General features: G+C 46.1%; 1 protein-coding gene across 5 annotated transcripts; it reads left to right on the top strand.

The window, feature by feature from the left end:
• The first annotated feature begins 21 nt into the window (after positions 1-21).
• Positions 22-20,330, top strand: Vps16 (VPS16 core subunit of CORVET and HOPS complexes). Of its 5 annotated transcripts, XM_020173848.2 has the most exons (25): positions 57-175; positions 8,526-8,694; positions 13,816-13,904; positions 14,139-14,236; positions 14,325-14,453; positions 14,531-14,675; positions 14,804-14,919; positions 15,018-15,140; positions 15,264-15,319; positions 15,665-15,754; positions 15,860-15,954; positions 16,112-16,188; positions 16,633-16,764; positions 16,862-16,989; positions 17,117-17,152; positions 17,343-17,451; positions 17,644-17,778; positions 17,874-17,982; positions 18,069-18,166; positions 18,250-18,357; positions 18,668-18,745; positions 18,841-19,010; positions 19,091-19,187; positions 19,813-19,916; positions 20,033-20,330. In XM_020173848.2, the coding sequence occupies exons 3-25, from the start codon at positions 13,835-13,837 to the stop codon at positions 20,175-20,177; spliced, it is 2,448 nt and encodes an 815-aa protein (XP_020029437.1). In that variant the 5' UTR covers positions 57-175; positions 8,526-8,694; positions 13,816-13,834; the 3' UTR covers positions 20,178-20,330. The 5 variants fall into 5 exon arrangements, with proteins under 5 accessions (XP_020029438.1, XP_020029436.1, XP_073930552.1 ...); XM_020173849.2 differs by lacking the exon at positions 8,526-8,694 and having other exon boundaries at positions 22-175; positions 14,897-14,919; XM_020173847.2 differs by lacking the exon at positions 8,526-8,694 and having other exon boundaries at positions 22-175.
• The last annotated feature ends 81 nt before the right edge of the window (positions 20,331-20,411 follow it).

Genomic DNA, 20,411 nt, shown 5'->3' with positions numbered 1-20,411 from the left:
GTGGTGATGGCAGCGGCGGTGGCCTCGGCACGTGACTCGGATGGGCGGAAGCGGAAGTGCCGGCCTGGAGCCCGCGCTAGGCGAGTGTATCCTCGAAGCTGCCCAGCAGCCTCCTGCCAGCCATGGACTGCTACACCGCGAACTGGAACCCGCTTGGGGACTCTGCCTTTTACCGGTGAGCTGTCCCCGCCCTCCCGCCCACGGCTCCGCTTACCCCGCTCGCGTCTCCGGGCGGAGCCGGCGGTGCTCGCCCCCGTCACTACGGACGCTGGGGTCCGCCCTGCGGCGGCTCTCCCGGAGCGTCTGCTAATTTAGCACAGGGCCGCCTGTAGGCAGGGAGCCGGGCCTTCTCATGCTCCAGAAAAGGAAACTGAGGCAGGCGCGGTGGCCACCTTCGAAGCCCAGGTCTGTCGGCCTCCGGAAGGATGCTCAGATCACGTTTAGGGAGGCCGCCCGCGGTGACAGCCAGTGCCCAGTCTTCTGCCGGAAAGTGCTGCTGAAGTCAGACCACAGGGGCGCTCGGAGGGGGGCGGGATTGCACGGCGGGCGGGGTGACGGTGCTGACCAAGGCGAGTCGTCAGTGGATCTTGGGGGTGCACGAGTGAGGACCCTGGGATTAGGGGTAACCCTCCCATGGGAGTTGTAGTGTCTTAAACCACGAATCTTTGTAAGGTCTAAGCGGATCATATCATTACCCTTATACGGATTTTTTCAGTGACTTCCCTTCCTTGTAAGATAAAGAAAGTAAGTACTAACTCCTTGTGGGACGACTATCTGCCCACGATTGTCTTTCCAACCTCATCTGCCTCTCTCTTACCCAAATCCGGGTAATTCCAGGGCCCCAAGGCACTGGATATTTCATGGCTTTCTGTGTTTGTAGAGGCCTGCAGTTCCTTTTGGGACACTGCTGTTACCGTCTTTATCACACTGAAGAATTCTTGCTCATCTTTCAGAACTTAGTTCAATCGTTCTTTCTAGAACCCTTCCTGGTCTTTCTCCAATAGAATCCCTTGGGCCTCACAGGTTCCAGTACTAGCGTCTGTTATGTGTGGCACAGAAGGGCAATATTTGTATGTGTTTCTTCTGGTAAACCAAGTTCCTTGGGAGCATGTGTCTTGCATTTCTTTATCTCCAAAGCATGTGTAGAACAGTGCTTGCTACCTAGTAGTTGCCCAATAAAAATTTTAAAGAATGTTTTATTTATTGCACCTTAAGATCACAGAGGTATTACATTTGGGCCATTTTTCAATGGGAGACATTCCTTTCTGCCAATGAAACTATGTACCATGTTCATTCTTGTATTCAAACTTTTAAATGGAATTTTTTATTCACAATGTAATACATTTCCTACACAGAAATGCCTTGTGGCAGTTTTTAGAGCTCTGTTGCGTCTATTTATTTACAATTCTACTCTTTTAGAAATAATGCCTCTACAATATGAAACAATGATTTCAACCGTGGAAAGGGAGAAGGAATATCAACTGACAAAGGTAGCCATATCATTTACTGTTCGCACATCAGTTAGCTGACACAGCATTCACTTTTAAAAATATTAACCCTTGCTACTTTTGAAAATACGTGTTGCCTACTCAGACTTGTTAAGTCAAATCGTATGCTAGACAGTGACCTCATTACCACAGAGCTCCTGTTTATCATATCAAGTTTTAGCTTTGTGGATACACCAATAAAATTTTAACCAGGTTTCTATGGCTTCACCTATAATCCTAAACGAGGGAGGCTGAGATTGTGAGAATTGTGGTTGAGGCCAGGTCAGGCAAAGAGTTCTTAAGACCCCCTCCTGAACCAATAGCTGAGTGCAGTTGTGCATCTCTGTCATCCCAGCTATGGCGGAGATTGAGATATGGAGGATCATGGTTCCAGGCCCAGGCCAGCCCTGGCAAAAACGTTCACAAGACCCCATCTCAAGAGAAAAAAAGCTGGGTGTGTGGCTCATACCTGGCATCTCAGCTACAGTGGGAAGCATAAAATAGGAGGATCATGGTCCAAGCCAGCCTAGACAAAAAAATTAGACCTTGCCTCCAAAATAATCAGAGTAAAAAGGGCTGGAGACGTAGCTCAAGTGGCAGAGCACCTGTCTCTCCTGCATGAAGCCTCGAGTTCAAACCCCAGTTCTGCCAAAAAACAATATTTTTTAAAAAAGAATGTGAGTGTTGATTGCCATAGGCCCAGACCTGAGTGGCTAGCCTGCCCTTACGAGTGCTGTACTACCAGAAAGGACTGGGATCTAAGCTTTGTTGTGGAGCATACTTATGTTCTAAGTTACTAACATTGATACTTCTTTATCAGGTAGATGATATGCTAAGTTCTTTATGGGTATTAACTTCATTAAGCCTCAGAACCCTGTAAGGTAGATAATTAGCCCCATCTACTGATGAGGAAGGGGAGGGAGACAGACCAAGTTACATAGACTCAGTTGCACATTTGGTAAGTGGTGGACTCTAGTTCTAGACTCTGCTAAAGCATAGAATTTAAAAAAAAAAAAGGAAAATATAGGAGCATGTTCTAGGTTTTCCACCAGAGTGAAAATGCTTTAAGGGCAAATACTTGATTTTGTTCATATGTGTACATAGCTGGGACTTAACCCACGTTCTAGTAAATGAATGAGTGATAAACAGATGAGGGACATTACTTTTTGAGTTCTAACTGCAGGATAGGATTCTTTGACATTGGAAGTACTCTCCAGTTCTTTCAGAACTCTCTGAAAACAAGGTAGGAAATGGTGACTAGAGGTATACCTATTTTTATCCTAAAAAGTACAACTTGAGAACAGGGTGCCAGTGACTCACACCTGTAATCCTAGCTACTTGGGAGGCTAAAATGGGAATGAAGAACATATGTAAAGGTCCTGAGGCAGGAAGAACTAAGGCACTACTGTTGATCTGAAGAGGGCCAGTGGGTCTGTGGTGCCATAGGCAAGAAGGGTAGGACATGAGATGAGGTTGATGTCCTTCGTCAGGGGTCACACCCTGCAAGGACTTGTAAATCACCTTTATTTGAAAAACACTGGGAAGTTTAGATCAAGGGATCCTAAAGAAAGGATTGATGTGATTGGATTTGCAGGGTGTGAGGAATATTATGTGTTAAAGTTCTTTAGGGGGAACAGATTGGAAGGGGCAAGCAAGAATGGAAGTAAGAAGATTGGTGGAATAGGCCATTGTGGTGAGCACTGGGTTAGTGATGGTGGAGGTGGAAAAAGCCAGTCTGAGAGATTCAGCAGGTGAAAAAGAAGGAGCTCCTAATGATTGCACTTGGTGCAATCAAGGATGACAGGTTTTTTCGCTGAAAATCATGAGAAAGGAACAGTGAGCTTGGCAGAACAAAGGGTGGCTTTGGTTTTGAACACATTGAGTTTTAGGCACTCTAGAAACATCCTTATGGAAAAAGGAGAGTGAAACACCCTGAAACTATTCTTAGAAGGGAGGGAGATTCTTTTAGTACTGTGGTTGTGCTTTGTTTTGCTTTTCTGCATAAATGAACATTTTTTAAAGTGTAGTTAAATTGTATACATACCATAAAATTTATCATCGTAACCATTTTTGACTGTACCATTCAATAGTGTTAGGTATGTTGATAGTATTTTGCACTACTTTTTAAAACTTTTTCATTTTGTAGAACTGAAATCCTATACCCATTAAATAACAGCTCCCAATTTTTCCCATCCCCTCAGCCCATGGCAGCCATAATTCTATTTTCTGTCTCTATGAATTTGACTAGATACTTCATATAAATGGAATCATATAACATTTGTGTTTTGGGGACTGGCCTATTTCACTTAACATGATATCCTCAAAGTTCATTCATTTTATAGCAGAAGTCATCATGCCCTTTTTAGGGCTGAATGATACTCCATTGTGTGTACATACCACATTTTCCTTATCTCCTTTTTCATCATTATGTTGGTTATGGAGAATAATGCTGCCATAAACATGGATGTACAAACCTGTTTAATAGGGCTAGGCATGTATGTAGCTCCATGGTAGAGTCTGTGTTTAGCATGTGGGAGGCCCTGGGTTTGATCCCTAGCATCACACATACCAAAAAAAAATCTCTTTCAGATTTTGTTCCTGCTTTCAGTTCTTTTGGGTATACCCAGAAGAATCATAGTGGAATTCTGTCAGTTTTTTTGAGTGGCTGCCATGCTATTTTCCACAGCAGCTGCTGCACTGTTCTAGATTCCTACCAACAGTGCCCAAGAGTTCCTTAATAACACTTTGTTTTGAAACAGGATGGAGGTGAGGGATTTCAGGAATGACAGTGGGCTAGAGCCTGAGGATTTGGGAATACTGGAATATTCCCTAAGGTTAGACTTGATGTGTACCTTCCTCTGCAGGGCGCTATTCCCAGAGTCTGTTTCACACAGGGCTCTTTTCACATTGTGGTGGACCAAGCTCCAACAGCTCAATGTATAGCTGCAGGAATTTTTCACTGTTTTCTTCAGGGCTGGAATTGAGGGTACCAGAACTGCCAGGTATAACCTTGGCATTAGAGTCTAAGGTTCGTTTATTGAGATTTCCATTTCTAGGATGTAGGAGTGAAGGAGAAAGATATATCATCCTTCAGCATCGAAAGTCTGGGACATCCTTACAAACTCTGAACCTTAGGTTTTTCTGAGAGGCTGCCCTTCCAGTTGTCCTTCACTCTACTCATCCATATTCCAGACCACTTTCGAGACCCAGCTTGAGTCATGGTCCCAAAGAAGGCTGCTTTACCTCAAAGGCTTTAGTTGGTGATCCATGCATTGTTGCTCTTCACTCCTTGACCCTTATTCCTGAATTCACTTCAAGGCTCTTTTATGCCTGGCTCTGCCTCCTTGCTTCCTGGTCTGTGTTGCTGCAAACCTCCTGGACCATAACTCAGACTGATTAGAGGTTCTGGCCCATAGCCTCCTAGGCATCCCACTTCTTGCCACCTTCCAGAGTGATTTAAATGGCTGCTAGTTTCATAGTTCCATGACCTCTACTCAAGTGATTTTACCCACCATAACCATGCCTTCCCTGAGTCCCACCCAACTCCTGTTCTCATTCATAACTGCTCTGCCACTGAAGTGACAAGTTCAGGCAGCCCCTCTCAGACCATACACTCCTTCCTGCAGTGATATTCTAAAACCTGATATACCTGCCCTATAACTTCACTGGGTCTCCATCTATGGAGCCCTCTTGTCCATGTGTAGAACCCCCATCTATAGATGCTTCCCTCCCTGTTCAGCCGGGAGGACAGCCAGGTCAGTCACTTCAGTTTCATTCTTGCCCTTTCTTTAACAACCTTCCTCCTTTGTCCTGTGTTTGCAGTGGCTTGTGTAGAACCACTCCTCTATGCATCAGCCTCTCACCATCCCTGTACCTGTACCCAGGCTGCAGTGTGCTGCCCTGATGGTCACACAGAGGGAAGGTTGGGACTACTACAGAAGCTGGGGCACAATTTCAACTGAGCTCCCACAATCCTGTTTTGTTGCATCATCCTACACTTACCACAAGGGCTCTGCTTGTAAAACATTACATGATGAAACAACTGAACAGTTAAAACACTTTAGGAACATTGAAAATTAGTCTCCTTGCCCCTGCCTCCCAACAGATGATTCCACCTTGAACTTCCCAGAGAACTGAAAGTCAACACATGGAAAGGCATTGGGTTCCCCTGACCAAACCTGCTCTTTCCTGATCCACTGAGGAAATGGGCCCCTGTGCATCCTGTCTCCCTGCCTTCTCAGACACCATATACCATTCTTACTCCCTCCCCCCAGCCACTGTTTTTCCAGCTACTGTCCAGGGCTCCTTGATAACAGGATCACTTGAGATGCTGGATACATACAGCAGAATCCTAGGCCTGGTCTAACCCATTTTATCTGGGGTGAAGCTTAAAAATTTGATCTATATTTCAATAAGCATGTAGGCATTTCCTTGCTGCAGGTAAAGACCACTGATCTACATTGCTTTCTACCATCTCTATTCCAAAGTGCTCTCTGTCAGATTTCAAGTATAATCAAATCTCCCATTCTAAAAAAGAAGAGTGCCAAGTGTGATGGTACACACCTGTAATCCCAGTACCTGGGAGACTGAGGCAGAAGAATCACAAGTTCAAAGCCCAGCTCACTATATGGTGAGTTTGAAGCCAACTTGGGCTACACAGTGAGACCCTGTCTCAAAAAAAAGAAAGAAAGAAAGAAAGCTGGGCATGTTGGCCCATGCCTGTAATCCCAGCTATTCAGGAGGCAGATATTGGGAGAATTGCCATTTGAGGCCAGCCCAGGCAAAAAGTTAGCAAGATCCCATCTCAGCTGATAAACTGGGCATGGTGATACATGCCTGTGGTCCCAGCTATGTTAGAGGGGTGAATAGAAGAATTGCGGTCCAGGCTAACCCTAGGCAAAAATCCTAAAAATCCTAAAATTCTGAAAAATCCTAAAGCAAAAAAGGCTGAGGGTGTGGCTCAAGTGGTGGAGCACTTTCTGTAGGGTAAGTGTGAGGCCCTGGGTTCAAACCCCCATACCAGCAAATAAATAAGTAAATGGGTTTATCTGTAGTTCTCTCCTTGCCCCATCTTCCTTCTACCTGTCCTTATAGGTACTTGCTTCCCTTTTCTCACTTCTCATTGACCACTTCCTCTGGTCTGACCACTCGGTTCTTAGTGGTATCCTTCACTGTAGTGGACACACTTCAGCTCTCTTCAGAACTTGACTACCTGCAGAATTGGCCAGAACTGATCCACAGTCACTACGGAAGTGGGAAGCAGCCCTCCTGGGCACAGATGGGACTCACATGAGCCACAGCTGGTGGTCAGGTACATGGACTTGCCATCAACTAGGACCAGAAGTGGGAGCAGGAGAACTGAAGCATGCAATGGCGGGAACCACAGATAGGCGGACACTAGTCCAGGCTAAGGCTGTGAGGTCAAGAGATTATGTGTTATGGACATGTTACTGGGCGGAGTACCACCAGCTGTCCTCAAACCCACTCTACCCACAGATTCTGCAGCAGGATGGTCTCTTCTTCCTACAGCTTAACATCCAGCCCACTGCAGAATATGTATTGAAGGGTGAATTTGGAGCAGAGACGATAAATTGGTAACAGACACAATCTACCCTTTGAAAACTCAGCTTTCACCTGCAGCCTTGTACACACTCATGAACTCCTTTATAACGATAAACAACTCTGCATTTCTGCCTATTTCTGCTTGCATTGCTATCCTTATAAGAACTACTCTTTCCCAAAATGAGAAGACATGCAATCTTTACAGTCATTGTATCCATCACTGTATTAACTACTCCTCAATTTGAGTCACTGAATATTTTATTACCTAAAAAAAAACTGTAAAGTTAACCTCCAATAAGTATATAAAATAACAAAAAGAGAGACTATAATGGCTAATATATATATGTGTGTGTGTGTGTGTGTGTGTATGTGTGTGTGTGTATATATATACGCGCATATATACACACACATATATATAAAACAAGTATAGAAAAAATATAGAATTTTTCTCTTATTTCTGTAATTGGTCACAAGATCATAGTTCTTGCCTATAGCTTCCTTCTTCAACTGCATGTTGCATGTTTCTCTTGCCCTCAGCCAGAATCTCCACTGCTGGGTATTCTTAACCTAGTAGAGTGACCCAATCCTTCATCTTCATTGACCTTTACTGATGGGTCTGGAAATACTAACACATGCTCCAGAGGATTCCCTGGATTTCACACACAGTCTTCCTTGCTTCCCTTATATAGCAGCAACTTGATTTTCTCTTTACAAGCAGAAAAATCACATCAGTTCAGCCAATAGATAAACCCTGTGTGTGTGTGTGTGTGTGTGTGTGTGTGTGTGTGTGTGTGTGTGTGTGTGTTACTAGGGTTTGAAGTAGGGCTTCATGCTTGCTAGGCAGGTGCTCTACCACTTGAGTCACTCTGCTAACCCAATAAACCCGATTTTTTATGCCTGTTGGCTCAGTGGCATAAGAGCCCAAAATGGCAAGGTAGCACTCATCTTCTAATTCAGTAAATCCATTGTTGTGTCTCATCATGGAATCATTCCTTCTTGGAGACTTAGCTCTTCAGGCCAACAGATTTCAAAGTTCCTGGGATAAAAGCAATATTTTTATAACATGGTTATTAGGTGTAGTAGTGACAGAAACTACTCCCACTTCTACCCTTTGATTCCAGGTTCTATGTACTCTAACTGTGGAGAAGACACTACTGTGTAATAGTCTCTGATTCAAAGCATGAGATAGAACCCCATCCTTTTAAGGGTGTTGACTCCCAACTGGTGATATAGCTGAGTTGTTAGTTAATTTAGATGTTATGGTTTAAATATGAAATATCCCCCATAGAATCATGTATTGGAAGCTTGGTTGATAGCTAATGGGCTGACCTAATCAATGGTTTAATCCATTGATGGATTCAAATTTTCAATAGGCTGTTGGAAGATAGTGGAACTGTAGAAGGTGGAGTCTAGTTGTAGGAAGTAGGTCACTGGGTGCATGCCCTAAAAAGATATATATTGTGTCTGGCCCTTTAGATCTCTTCTCTCTGCTTCCTGGCTGCCATGAAGTGAGCAATCCATGCCACACATTCCTGCCACTGTGATATTCTGCCTTGCTTCAGGCCCAAAGCTATGGATCCAGCTGATCTTCAACTGAAATTGCAAAGCTACATAAGTCTTTTCTCCTTTAAGGTGTTTCTCTCAGGTATTTGTCAAAGCAATGAAAAATTTAACACTAGGCCCTCGTAGGTGATGAAATATATGATAAAATCAGTTGGTTCCATGGTCCTGAGCCCACTGCTGCACTGTCTTTGCTGTGAAATGATGTCTGTGATTACATTCAGTGCTTTGCAGAATGCCACAATAGTGGATGAAGCATTCTATGAATCCACAGATGGTGATGCTGGCAAACACAATACAGGCAGGAAAGGCAACTCTACCCAGAACATGTGTCTTCTAATGAGTACAAATCTTTGGCTTCATAATGGAAGAAGTCCAGTATAATCACCTTGGATGTTGGTCCTTCTGGGAAAAGTGCTATATTTGGGTCCTGTATTAAGCATTCAGCAGTGTTAGCCAGGCCAGCCTTGGATATAGGAGGCTCCAAGACATCTTCCACAAATGAGGTTAACACAAGGTATTCAAACTGAGGAAGCTATTATCTCAGACAGGAAAGCAAGCTACTTCCACCAGTGAAAATTAGGGGTCGAAAATTGTCAGTTTTGGGGCTAGTGGTGTGGCTCATGTGGTAGAGCACCTGCCTAGCAAGCACAAAGCCCAGAGTTCAAACCCTAGTACTGCAAAAAAAAAAAAAAAAATTGTTTTTAAATTGTGTTTCATCTGGTCCTAATTATGTACCATTCAGCTTTCAGGATCTCATTGTTTCCTGATCAGTACCTAAACTTTCACATGAGAAATGACATGTTTGTGAATTTAATTGTTGTAATACAACAACCCACTCAATTAAATTTTATGCTTGATTTTCACCAATAGCAGCATAAGTGTAGCTGCAAGAAATAAGAGGTTATTAAGGCTGTTATAGAAGCTTTCTGCTTCTCAGTCACATGAACTGAAAATTAATGGACCTGAACTTGTCATTTAAGTATTCAAGGGCATTTAAAATAATACATCACACCATTACTGCCAGACAATCACATATAGAAGTTACTTCCAAAGCACATCTCATTTGGCTTTTTATCACAATAAATTTAGGCTCGATTGGTAGTGATGCTACTGCATATAAAGGGGTACAAGTATCCATTTCCCATTGGTATAGGGCTCAACACCGAACCAATCCCCAAACCTGTCTTCAGTGCTCTACCTCCTGGGACCACTGTTTGTACCAAGTCTTTAACAGTCTGGGTCTAGTCAAGAGATTTACATTGGAAAAGTTAATATATGGAATTATTAAATTGATTTAAAAGTATAAGATATAAGAAAATCTTACATGATAGCCTAGAAATGAGGGAGCGAACCCAAGGAATGGCTAACTTGGAAGGGAGAGAAGTTCACTGGTTTGTTCAGGCCAGAGCTGGTCCCCATTATCAGACAAGCAAGAAGCAACCCTCTGGGGTACAGGAGGCAGGGGATGCATGTAAACCATAACTGGTGGCCTGAGGTGTGGACATGTAGTGAAAGCTAGGGTGCGGGTGCACATAGGGAGCTGAAACACAGTGTCCATAAGGCAGCCACACCTGCTGACTGGATGTACAAATGTGTAAAGAGAGTTAGTGGAAATACGCTAGTATTCAGGTAGGGTGCAGCTAATGGCCAGGCATCTTGGTGTGCAGTGGAATTGGTGGCTTGGTGTAGGCAGGAATCCTGGAGTGCATTGTTCAGAGAGCCAGAAGAAAGTGATCCTGGCAGGGTTTTCCTGACACATGATGAGGAGGCAGTGCACCACCAGGTGTCGTCACACCATTGCTGCTGGCTGACAGCCACCACTAGCAGCAGCAGGAAGGCTGGTCCTCATACAGTGTTCCTCCAGTGCCCTCTCCTGAGAAAGCCTAGCATCATGTTCACAGTGCAGGAGAAAGACTTGGAAGATTGCTTATCAGAACACTTAACTAAAGGGTGAATTTGAGCTGAAGGATAATCAGTTGATAACTAGTATGTGTGTTATATATTTTCCCAGCAGATCTATATGAATATTTTCTCATCAGATTTTAACCTAGTGATTTTAGTAACAAAATGTTAAATGCATATGGGATTGTAAGAATTCAAAATTTCAAAAAAATTCATACATCATCAAGGTGTATAATATAATCTCTCTGTATGCCTCCCTATCCACCACCCTCCCCAAAGATAACCACTGTCTCTGGCTTTGTGTGGAAGCCTCTAAACATTTTTCTATGTATTTGCACATAAATGTGATCATATGTAAATATGCTTGTCAAAAGCATGTCCTCAGTTCCATTACATAAATAGACTCATGTGGTTCATGTTGAGCTACAGCTTACTTGTTTTGTTTACTTAAGACATTGTAGGAAACAACAACAACAACAAAAAATTGTTGCCAGACACCGGTGGTTCATGCCAGTAGTCCTAGCTGCTCAGGAAGCAGAGATCAGGAGGATCGAGGTTCAAAGCCAACCCAAGCAAATAGTTCAAGAGACCCTATCTTGAAAATACCCGTCATGAAAGAAGGCTAATGGAGTGGCTCAAAGTGAAGGCCCTGAGTTCAAGCCCCGGTACCACAAAAAAAAAAAAAAACTGTAGAGGTCATTTTGTGTCAGTACCCACACCATCATATTAATGGTCACAGGATATTCTCCAGAATGGGCATACTGTAGTTTATTTAACTAGTCCTGTTTTGGTGAACATTTAAAGAAAGTGTATTTCTTCTTTGTGAATTCTGAGTTTTGTGCTATGCCAAGAAATTCTTCTACATTGAGATTGTAAAAATATCCAAGGGTTTTTTTTTTTTTTTTTTTTTTTGCAGCACTGGGGTTTGAACTCAGGGCTTGCTAGTGATGCTCTTACCACTTCAGCCACTCCTCCAGTCCTTTCATGTGTTGGGTTTTTTGAGATAGAGTCTTGGGAACTATTTGCCCCCTGGGCTGGCTTTGAACCACTATCCTCCTGATCACTGCTTCCTGAGTAGCTAGGATTACAGGTGTGAGCCTCCAGCACTGGACCCAAGATACTTTTTCAGATATGGCTTTTTTTTTTTTCATAACACTTAAATTTTGAATTCCATCTGGAAGATATTTTATTGTGGAGACTAAGTAATTAAACAGCATTTATGCGGTTCTTCCCTTATGGTCCATTGTCTTATTTCAAGTATCAATTTGTACCAATTTGAAATGCCATCTTTATTATATGCTCAATTCCAAGGTCTTCTTCTGAACACTGTTCTCTTCCATTGGTCGTCTTGCTTGTTCCTATGACAAACAATAGTTTAAATTAGCTTTAGTTTATAAAGTATCTAGTTCTTCATTGTTATCTAGTATATATCTGTTCTTATATTTTCAGAAATGTTCATAAAGGGCTGGCGGAGTGTCTCAGGTGGTAGAGCACCTGCCTAGCAAGCGTAAGGCTGATTTCAAACCCAGTATGGCCAAAAAAAAGTTCTTAAAGATTTTCCAGTAACCCCTGCCCCACCGCCACTACCATGAACTTTAGAATCAACTTAAACATTTCTGCAAAAAAAAGGTTGGGATTTTTATCAGAATTCCTGTGCATTTCTATAGATCATTGTATTTCTATATGTAGAAGACAGAATATTTCTCCATGTCTTCTACATTCTTGAGGAAACTTTGGTATGATTTTGTAAAAATTTTCACCAGGTTTATTTTTAGGCATCTTAAAATTTTTATTGCTCTCATGATTAGGACCTGATAAAAGTTATATTTCTCTCACTTTTAAAAAAGTTTCTTGTAGAAAATAGATTAATATTTGTTGATCATCCTACTAAGCTCTTTTACTCAATATTCCATGGACTGCTTTAGATTTTTTTCTTTTTGGTGGTACTGGAGTTTGAACTCAGGAATTTATGCTTGCTAGACCTTTTTGTGGGTTTTGAGAAGTATTTGCCCAGGGCTGGCTTTGAACCACTATTCTTCTGATCTCTCCCTCCTGAATAGCTAGTAAAGTACCCAGCTGCTTTAAAGTTTTTAATTACTTGCAAACACAGGTTGAGTACCCCTATCCAAAATGTTTGGGCCAAGAAGTATTTTAGACTTCAAAGTTCAGATTAGATTCAGAGTTCGGGTTTTAAAATATTTGCATAGACTTCACTAGGTAAGCAACCCTAATCTGGAAATCCAATATCTAAAATGATCCAAAATCTGAAACAACACTCAAAAAGACATGGAGATTTCAAAGCATTTCAGATTTTGGATTTCACATTATGGATGCTCAGCCTATACTAACAGGTTTGCTCCTTCTCCATAATATAAACATCTATTAAAAAATTATTTTGGTTAGACCCCAAAAATGATGTCACATGGTTGGTAATGGTGGGCATCTTCCTGATCATTAATTGGAAATTCACTGAAACAGTACTAACCCAAACACCCTCCTTATCTTAAAAACTGTCTTCTCTTGGTGTCCTGGAATATTGCCCACTCTTTCTCTGCCTTTGCCCCACCCCCAGGCATCAAATGATGGCATACATCAGGCCCTCTACTCCAGCTTCTCACAGCACACCCTTAGTGATCTACACACATCTCAGATTGCAGGTGTCTCGTGCCTCAGATTGCAGGTGTCTCGTGCTTGCTTGTGATTTTGGTATCTCCCTCAAGCCAAGCATTCACAGGCTGACATCAACCAAGATTCTCTCCCCAACCCATCTCATTGAAGAGCTCCTCTTCGATATCTTTCAGGCTCTGCTAACTTTGTTCCTCCAAAACTGATTTTGTCACTAAACATAGCTGGATCCCAGGTTGTAAAATTAATCAAGCTTATAGCCCTATTCGTTAAGAACCAGAACTAGAAAAAGGTCTTCCTGCTTTGAGAGACTTTCTGTGAGGGTCTTATTTCTTGCTAATAATCAGCTTGAGCCAGCCATCTCACTCATCCTATCTCAGTTTGTGCCTTGAATACCAGCCACACAGTCTGCCTGTCTCAGGAGCTCCTTCCAATCTTGGACACTTGCCCCAAAAGCCACATCCTTCCCTGCCAACGCTCTGCTTCCCCACCTGCTATCCCTAGGCCTGCACATGGTCAGTTTCTAGTCATCATCCCCCTCTTTGTCTCTAGTGGGGTGGGGCACTCCTCCAATGCCCTATAGAAGATAGGGGGAAGCTTTAGGGATTCCTCTGGGGCTTACTCTGTCTGGATGCAGGGCCATGAGGAAGCTAATCTTCTGGTCTCTGTGTGGCAGGAAATATGAATTATACAGCATGGACTGGGACCTGAAGGAGGAACTCAGGGATTGCCTAGTAGCTGCTGCACCCTATGGGGGTCCCATTGGTAAGATGCCCTTCCACCACTATGGACTCTTAGACACTGGATGAACTCAAGGTCTTTCACTCCTGGGGGGTTTGCTGTCAGATTGTTCTCTGCTAACTCACCCCAATGAGAGGCTTTTAATTCTGGCCCTTATGAGGCCTACCTCATGTAGGGTAGGCTCGAGAAGCTAGTCCATGAGGCCTACCTCACATGGGATGTGAGGGTCTAGGATAGAAGTGTCTTCTCAAACTACAGCACTACTGAGGAACCCTTGGAAGAAAGAGAAAGCTGCCAGTGTGAGGCCAGTACTTGAGATCTACTCTGCTTCAGGCATGCCTCTGGCCAGCCTGCTGGTGAGCACCCCAGACTGTCCCTAGGGCCATGTTCTGGGCAGGGCTTCCTTATTCCAAAGATAGCCTCAGGAACCTCTCTCCTCTGCAGTGGAAGAGTGGGCCTGTGGTGTCCCTAGGATGGTCAGCTGAGGAGGAGCTGCTCTGCGTACAGGAAGATGGTGCAGTACTGGTTTATGGGCTTTATGGTGACTTCCGGAGACACTTCAGCATGGGCAATGTAGGGGCCACTGGGGGCTGGGGAAGAGGATAGAGTTTATGACCCTTTGGATTCCCTGACCCATGGTCTTTTCCCAGGAAGTGCTCCAGAACCGGGTTCTAGATGCCAGGATCTTTCACACTGAGTTTGGTTCTGGAGTGGCTATTCTCACAGGGGCCCATCGCTTTACCCTGAGTGCCAATGTGGGTGACCTCAAACTCCGCCGGATGCCAGAGGTACCAGGTGAGCCTGGACACCCTCCAGTCTTCCCCTGCCACCCCCTGAGATAACCACAGATGTGCCTCCAGACTGTGTGACCACCAGAGGCAGAAGCTTGGCCATCCTGAGGTTGTCCCTTTCCCTGGTTGTAGGTCTGCAAAGTGCACCCTCATGCTGGACCACTCTGTGCCAGGACCGAGTGGCACATATTCTTCTGGCCGTGGGGCCCGATCTTTACCTCCTAGACCATGCGGCCTGCTCTGCAGTGGTGAGAGCCTGTGTGGAATGAAAATGGAGGACTGGGGAAAGCAGTGGGAAGGCTCTGAGAAGTCAATCTATCTGATATCTTCTGTGGATATGCCTCAGACACCCCCTGGCCTAGCCCCAGAAGTGAACTGCTTCCTGCAGATGGCTGTCTCCTTCACCTACCGACATCTGGCACTCTTCACAGACACGGGTTACATCTGGATGGGGACAGCATCACTAAAGGTGTGATCCTGAGACAATGGGTGCCATGCCTTGTTCAGAGAAGATCTGTTGGTTAGGGAAGGGGCTTTTCAACCAAATTGGTGACTGCTAAGGCAGGGTCATGACATGCCCACACCCTTTTAGGAGAAGCTGTGTGAGTTCAACTGCAACATCCGGGCACCTCCAAAGCAGATGGTCTGGTAAGGATAAGGGAGTTCTTTGGGGGTGGGATATACCCTTGATTCCTGGCACACCTTGGTTCATCCTAATGGCCAACCCAAGTGGAGCTTGGATCTGTCCTCTGCCAGTGCACACTTAAATGAAATCATTATCCTCTGTGGGCCACCACTGCCCTTGGGAGCTGGCAGCCACAGGGGTGAGAGAGAAGCAAACAGGTCAGTGTGTGGCCAGAGGAATGGGATAAGGGGCACAAGCATGTGTAGGGCTATCCCAAGGGAAAGGGAGGTGAGCAGTGATGTATGAGACATGGCTGTGGGCCTGCTGTTGCATGAGTGTCCCAGACATATGTGTGGTCCTGCCTGCAGGTGCAGCCGTCCTCGAAGTAAGGAGAGGGCTGTTGTGGTGGCCTGGGAAAGACGGCTGATGGTGGTGGGTGATGCACCTGAGAGCATCCAGTATCCTTGGAGGGCTGCATGTGTGGGGTGGGAGGGGGAAGGGGAATGGGGGTCACCTGCCTTACCCTATCTTTGGATGCTCTTGGAAGCCTTGACTAAGCTCAGGTTTGTGCTAGACGAGGACTCTTACCTGGTGCCTGAGCTCGATGGGGTACGCATTTTCTCCCGTAGCACCCATGAGTTCCTGCACGAGGTTCCAGGTGAGGCCCTCACAAGGACGCTGTAACCCAGGGCAGGGCTTCTACCTTACTCCCCCACCACCACACTGCCCAGAGCATGGCCCAAAGCAGAATCTGGGTGTTGAGGTAGGGACTAAGGGTGTTCTCTCCTGCTCCACTCACCAACTTCCTCCCTCAGTGGCCAGTGAGGAGATATTCAAAATTGCCTCAATGGCCCCTGGAGCACTGCTGTTGGAGGCCCAGAAGGAGTATGAGGTAAATCCCTGGACTTCTTCCCAGGCCCCAAGATGCTTTCCTCTTTCTCCTTCCCCTAATTGGCCCAGTCCCCTGTCCCTGCCTGGGCATGTGTGGGTTCAACCAGGTGCTACCTGTCAAGAAAGGAGTTCATGCAAGATACTGGCCTGGGCTGGGGAAGGCTAATCTAGGTGGACTGACAGGATACAGATTCTTATTTATGGTGATGGGAAAAGCAGGGTGTCCCCGCTGTCCCTAGCCAGGCACAGTTGAAGTGTCAAAGCCCCCCACAGACAATTGTTGGTAGCTCAGGTGAGTCGAATAGGGACACTAGTGAGGGTATTGGTCTCCAGCCTGTGACGTTCCTCCAAAATAGCCCATTTGAAATACAGCCTAGAGTTGGCTTGGGACCCAAAATGGGGTATCCTCTTTCATGATGTTTCATCTTTGGGTCCCTCCCTGCAGAAAGAGAGCCAGAAGGCTGATGAGTACCTACGGGAGATCCAGGAGCTGGGACAGCTGACCCAGGCCGTGCAGCAGTGCATCGAGGCTGCAGGACACGAGCATTGGCCAGACATGCAGAAGAGTCTGCTTAGGGTTGGCCTAGAGGGGGTTCTGGGAGAGGGTATGCTGGGAAGAGGGTGGGCTAGGCAGTAAGAGTAGCTCTTTTCCTTTGCCCTCTTACTCTTTTCAGGCAGCCTCCTTCGGAAAGTGTTTCCTCGACAGATTTCCACCTGACAGCTTTGTGCACATGTGCCAGGACCTGCGTGTGCTCAATGCCGTTCGGGACTACCACATTGGAATCCCTCTTACCTACAGCCAGTATCCCCATGCATACCAATCAGGCATTTACAGCTGGGGGTGATGGGAAGGGATTGGTGATGTGGCCTGCAGGTGTTTGGCAAATAGGTTTATCCTCAGCTGAATCCTTAACCAAGGAAAATAACAGATATAAACAGCTTACCATCCAGGTGCTGCTGGACAGGTACAGCAAGCCTAGGGGTGCTATAGGAGGGATAGAGGTGGGTGGCCACTACAGCCTTTGGTGGGGTCTATGGTCACTGCTCCTGGCACACCTTTTTAGGATTTGGGAGGTCTGAGACATAGTCTAGGACCCCTCTTCCCCCTCTGTATGTCCCACTTCACCCATTGTGCCCTTTATCCCTTTCTGCCAGGCTTGTGTTACGGAGACTTTACCCGCTGGCTATCCAGATATGCGAATACCTGCGCCTTCCTGAAGTACAGGGTGTCAGCAGGATCCTGGCCCACTGGGCCTGCTACAAGGCAAGGATGTAGGATGAGTCCAGGGGCATTAAGTTAATTTTAGGACCTGGTGAGGGATAGGAAATGCCAAGTGTGGAAGTGAAGGGTAGGTTCTAATCAAGGGCTTATGGGAGTATCTTGGAAGTGGGGTATCCTTTGTCATAATGCTCATGACATCCAGAGATTAGGTAACACTCCCAACACACTTTGCAGGTTCAACAGAAGGATGTGTCAGATGAGGATGTTGCGCGGGCCATTAATCAGAAGCTGGGGGACACACCTGGTGTCTCATATTCCGACATTGCTGCACGGGCCTATGGCTGTGGCCGCACAGAGCTGGCCATCAAGGTGTGGGCACACAGACCTCCCCAAATGCTCTGATGTGAGTGATCAAGGCCTTTTTGCCAACTCCTCCTCCCTGTGCCTTCCTCCCCACCCCACAGCTGCTGGAGTATGAGCCACGCTCAGGGGAGCAAGTGCCCCTTCTCCTAAAGATGAAGAGGAGCAAACTAGCTCTAAGCAAGGCCATCGAGAGTGGGGACACTGACCTGGGTAAGCAGGGTTTGGGCTAGAGCCACTCACAGACCTCAGGCTGAGCAAGGTTTGGCTGGAGGCCCCACTCACCTTACATTTCACAGTGTTTACAGTGTTGCTGCACCTGAAGAATGAGCTGAACCGAGGAGACTTTTTCATGACTCTCCGGAACCAGCCCATGGCCCTGAGTTTGTACCGACAGGTGTGGTGGTGGGGAGCAGGGGGAGAGATGGAGTCTCCTGAGCCCTTGAGATGATCCTAACTGATTATCTGTCCATAACCCAGTTTTGTAAGCATCAGGAGTTAGAGACGCTGAAGGACCTTTATAATCAGGATGACAACCACCAGGAGTTGGGCAGCTTCCACATCCGAGCCAGCTATGCTGCAGAAGAGGTCTGAGGTCCATGGGGTGGGTAGGGCCTATGGACTGGGGCTGTTCCATTTGAGAATTTAGGCTTTTGTACTTGGTACATACCCCATCTGGTCCCCACTGTTGAGGGAGAGTCTGAGAAGACATGAGGCTAGGACAAGTGCTGGTCTCAGAAGAGCTAGCTATCCCTCTAGAATACTAGAGCCAGGCCCCTAGCGGATAAGGCTGACTCTGACAACTTAGGGCACAAGGATCATCAGAGAGAAGAGTATCACAGGGGTGGGAGGGCCAGGGCCCTGTGTACTGTGAACTCAAGCCCCCTTGTCTTTGTAGCGTATCGAAGGACGAGTAGCAGCACTGCAGACAGCAGCTGACGCGTTCTACAAGGCCAAAAATGAGTTTGCAGCCAAGGTTTGGCTAGCCCTTTTCTAACAGCCTTCTGACATTCCTTCCTGAACTTCCCTCCTTATCCCACTCATCCCCACCTGCCTCATCCTGGTCCTCAGGCCACAGAGGATCAAATGAGGCTCCTACGGCTGCAGCGGCGTCTAGAAGATGAGCTGGGGAGCCAGTTCCTAGACCTGTCTCTCCATGACACAGTTACCACCCTCATCCTTGGTGGCCACAACAAGCGTGCTGAGCAGCTGGCTCGTGACTTCCGAATCCCTGACAAGAGGTAGGTGAGGCCCTGGGCTGTGTGTGGTCCTAGAACCACCTGCCTCTCCTGCAGCTCCTCCAAGTCCATCTTCCCTGTAGGCTCTGGTGGCTGAAGCTGACTGCCCTGGCAGATCTGGAAGACTGGGAGGAGCTGGAGAAGTTTTCTAAGAGCAAGAAATCACCCATTGGTTACCTGGTGAGGCAGGGGGACAGGCAGGGAAACAGGCAGGACGGCCCATTCATGCTTCTGTTCCACTGTCCCATGTCTTTAGCCAGTGCCTCCTGTGTCCAAGAGAATGTGGGCAGATATGTATGTGTTGGGTGCCCTGGAGAATGGGCCCAAGGCAGTTGCTGAGCTACAGAGACACCACGTGCTACCATGTACCTGAGGGAAAATCCTACTTTAGTTGGGGGCAGAAAGGACAGAGAGGATACATTGTGAGGTAGTGGGGGTTTTCCCTGTGGCATGTGGTTCAGAGGTGTGGAGAGCAGGTCTCATTATGGCAGCCATGAGAGAAAACACAGGACCTGACAGGGCAGGTGGCAGTAAATGCCTGTCTTTTGCTGGTAGTGGTAGATGTTGGAGAAGTGTGAAAATAACTGGTTCCAAGGCTGCAACGGATCTTTGGTTTTGGTTTAGGTTGTTTGTGCTCTAAGAATGTGGCGATCACAACTATCTTGTGCAAATGGGGAGGGGACTGTATCTACTGACTGGTACAAAATATGTACAAAATGCATATGGATATGTGCATTTGTTCTTAAGAGAGAAGACAGGGACTATGCTTTGTCTTCTCTTTCCTCCCCTTCCCTCTCTTGCAAAGCCCTTCGTGGAGATCTGCATGAAACAGCACAATAAATATGAGGCCAAGAAGTATGCTTCCCGTGTGGGTCCTGAGCAAAAGGTCAAGGCTTTGCTCCTCGTTGGGTATGTCAAATGAGGGCCCTGTAGGTATGAGGTGGCTAAGCCAGTGGGCTGATAAGAGGCAAGGTAAGTGCCCTTGGGCAACGCCAACACCATCTCCTCTCCTGCTCAAACCACAGGGATGTGGCTCAGGCTGCAGACGTGGCCATCGAGCACCGCAATGAGGCTGAGCTCAGCCTCGTATTGTCCCACTGCACTGGAGCCACGGATGGGGCTACAGCTGAAAAGATTCAGCGGGCCAGAGCACAAGCACAGAAGAAATGAAGAGCTTCTCCTAGAGCTTTAGAGGGAAATCTTCTCTTAGACCCTGGACTTGGCAGAAAGGGCACTTTATCTACCTTCTCCCCATACAGCAAAGCTAAGAAGCGGAGTGCTGTCGGGGGGAACAGCTTGTAAATAAAGTTGGAATAGTTCAGAGTACTTGTTTTATGTAACTGTAGCCCAGGATAAGCAAGCTTGGGGCAGAATCATCTAGACACTACAGCAAAAACTCCCTGT

The sequence above is a fragment of the Castor canadensis genome, chromosome 5, assembly GCF_047511655.1.
Source record: "Castor canadensis chromosome 5, mCasCan1.hap1v2, whole genome shotgun sequence".
NCBI lineage: Eukaryota > Metazoa > Chordata > Mammalia > Rodentia > Castoridae > Castor > Castor canadensis.
This window is presented reverse-complemented; position numbering and strand designations above follow the sequence as displayed.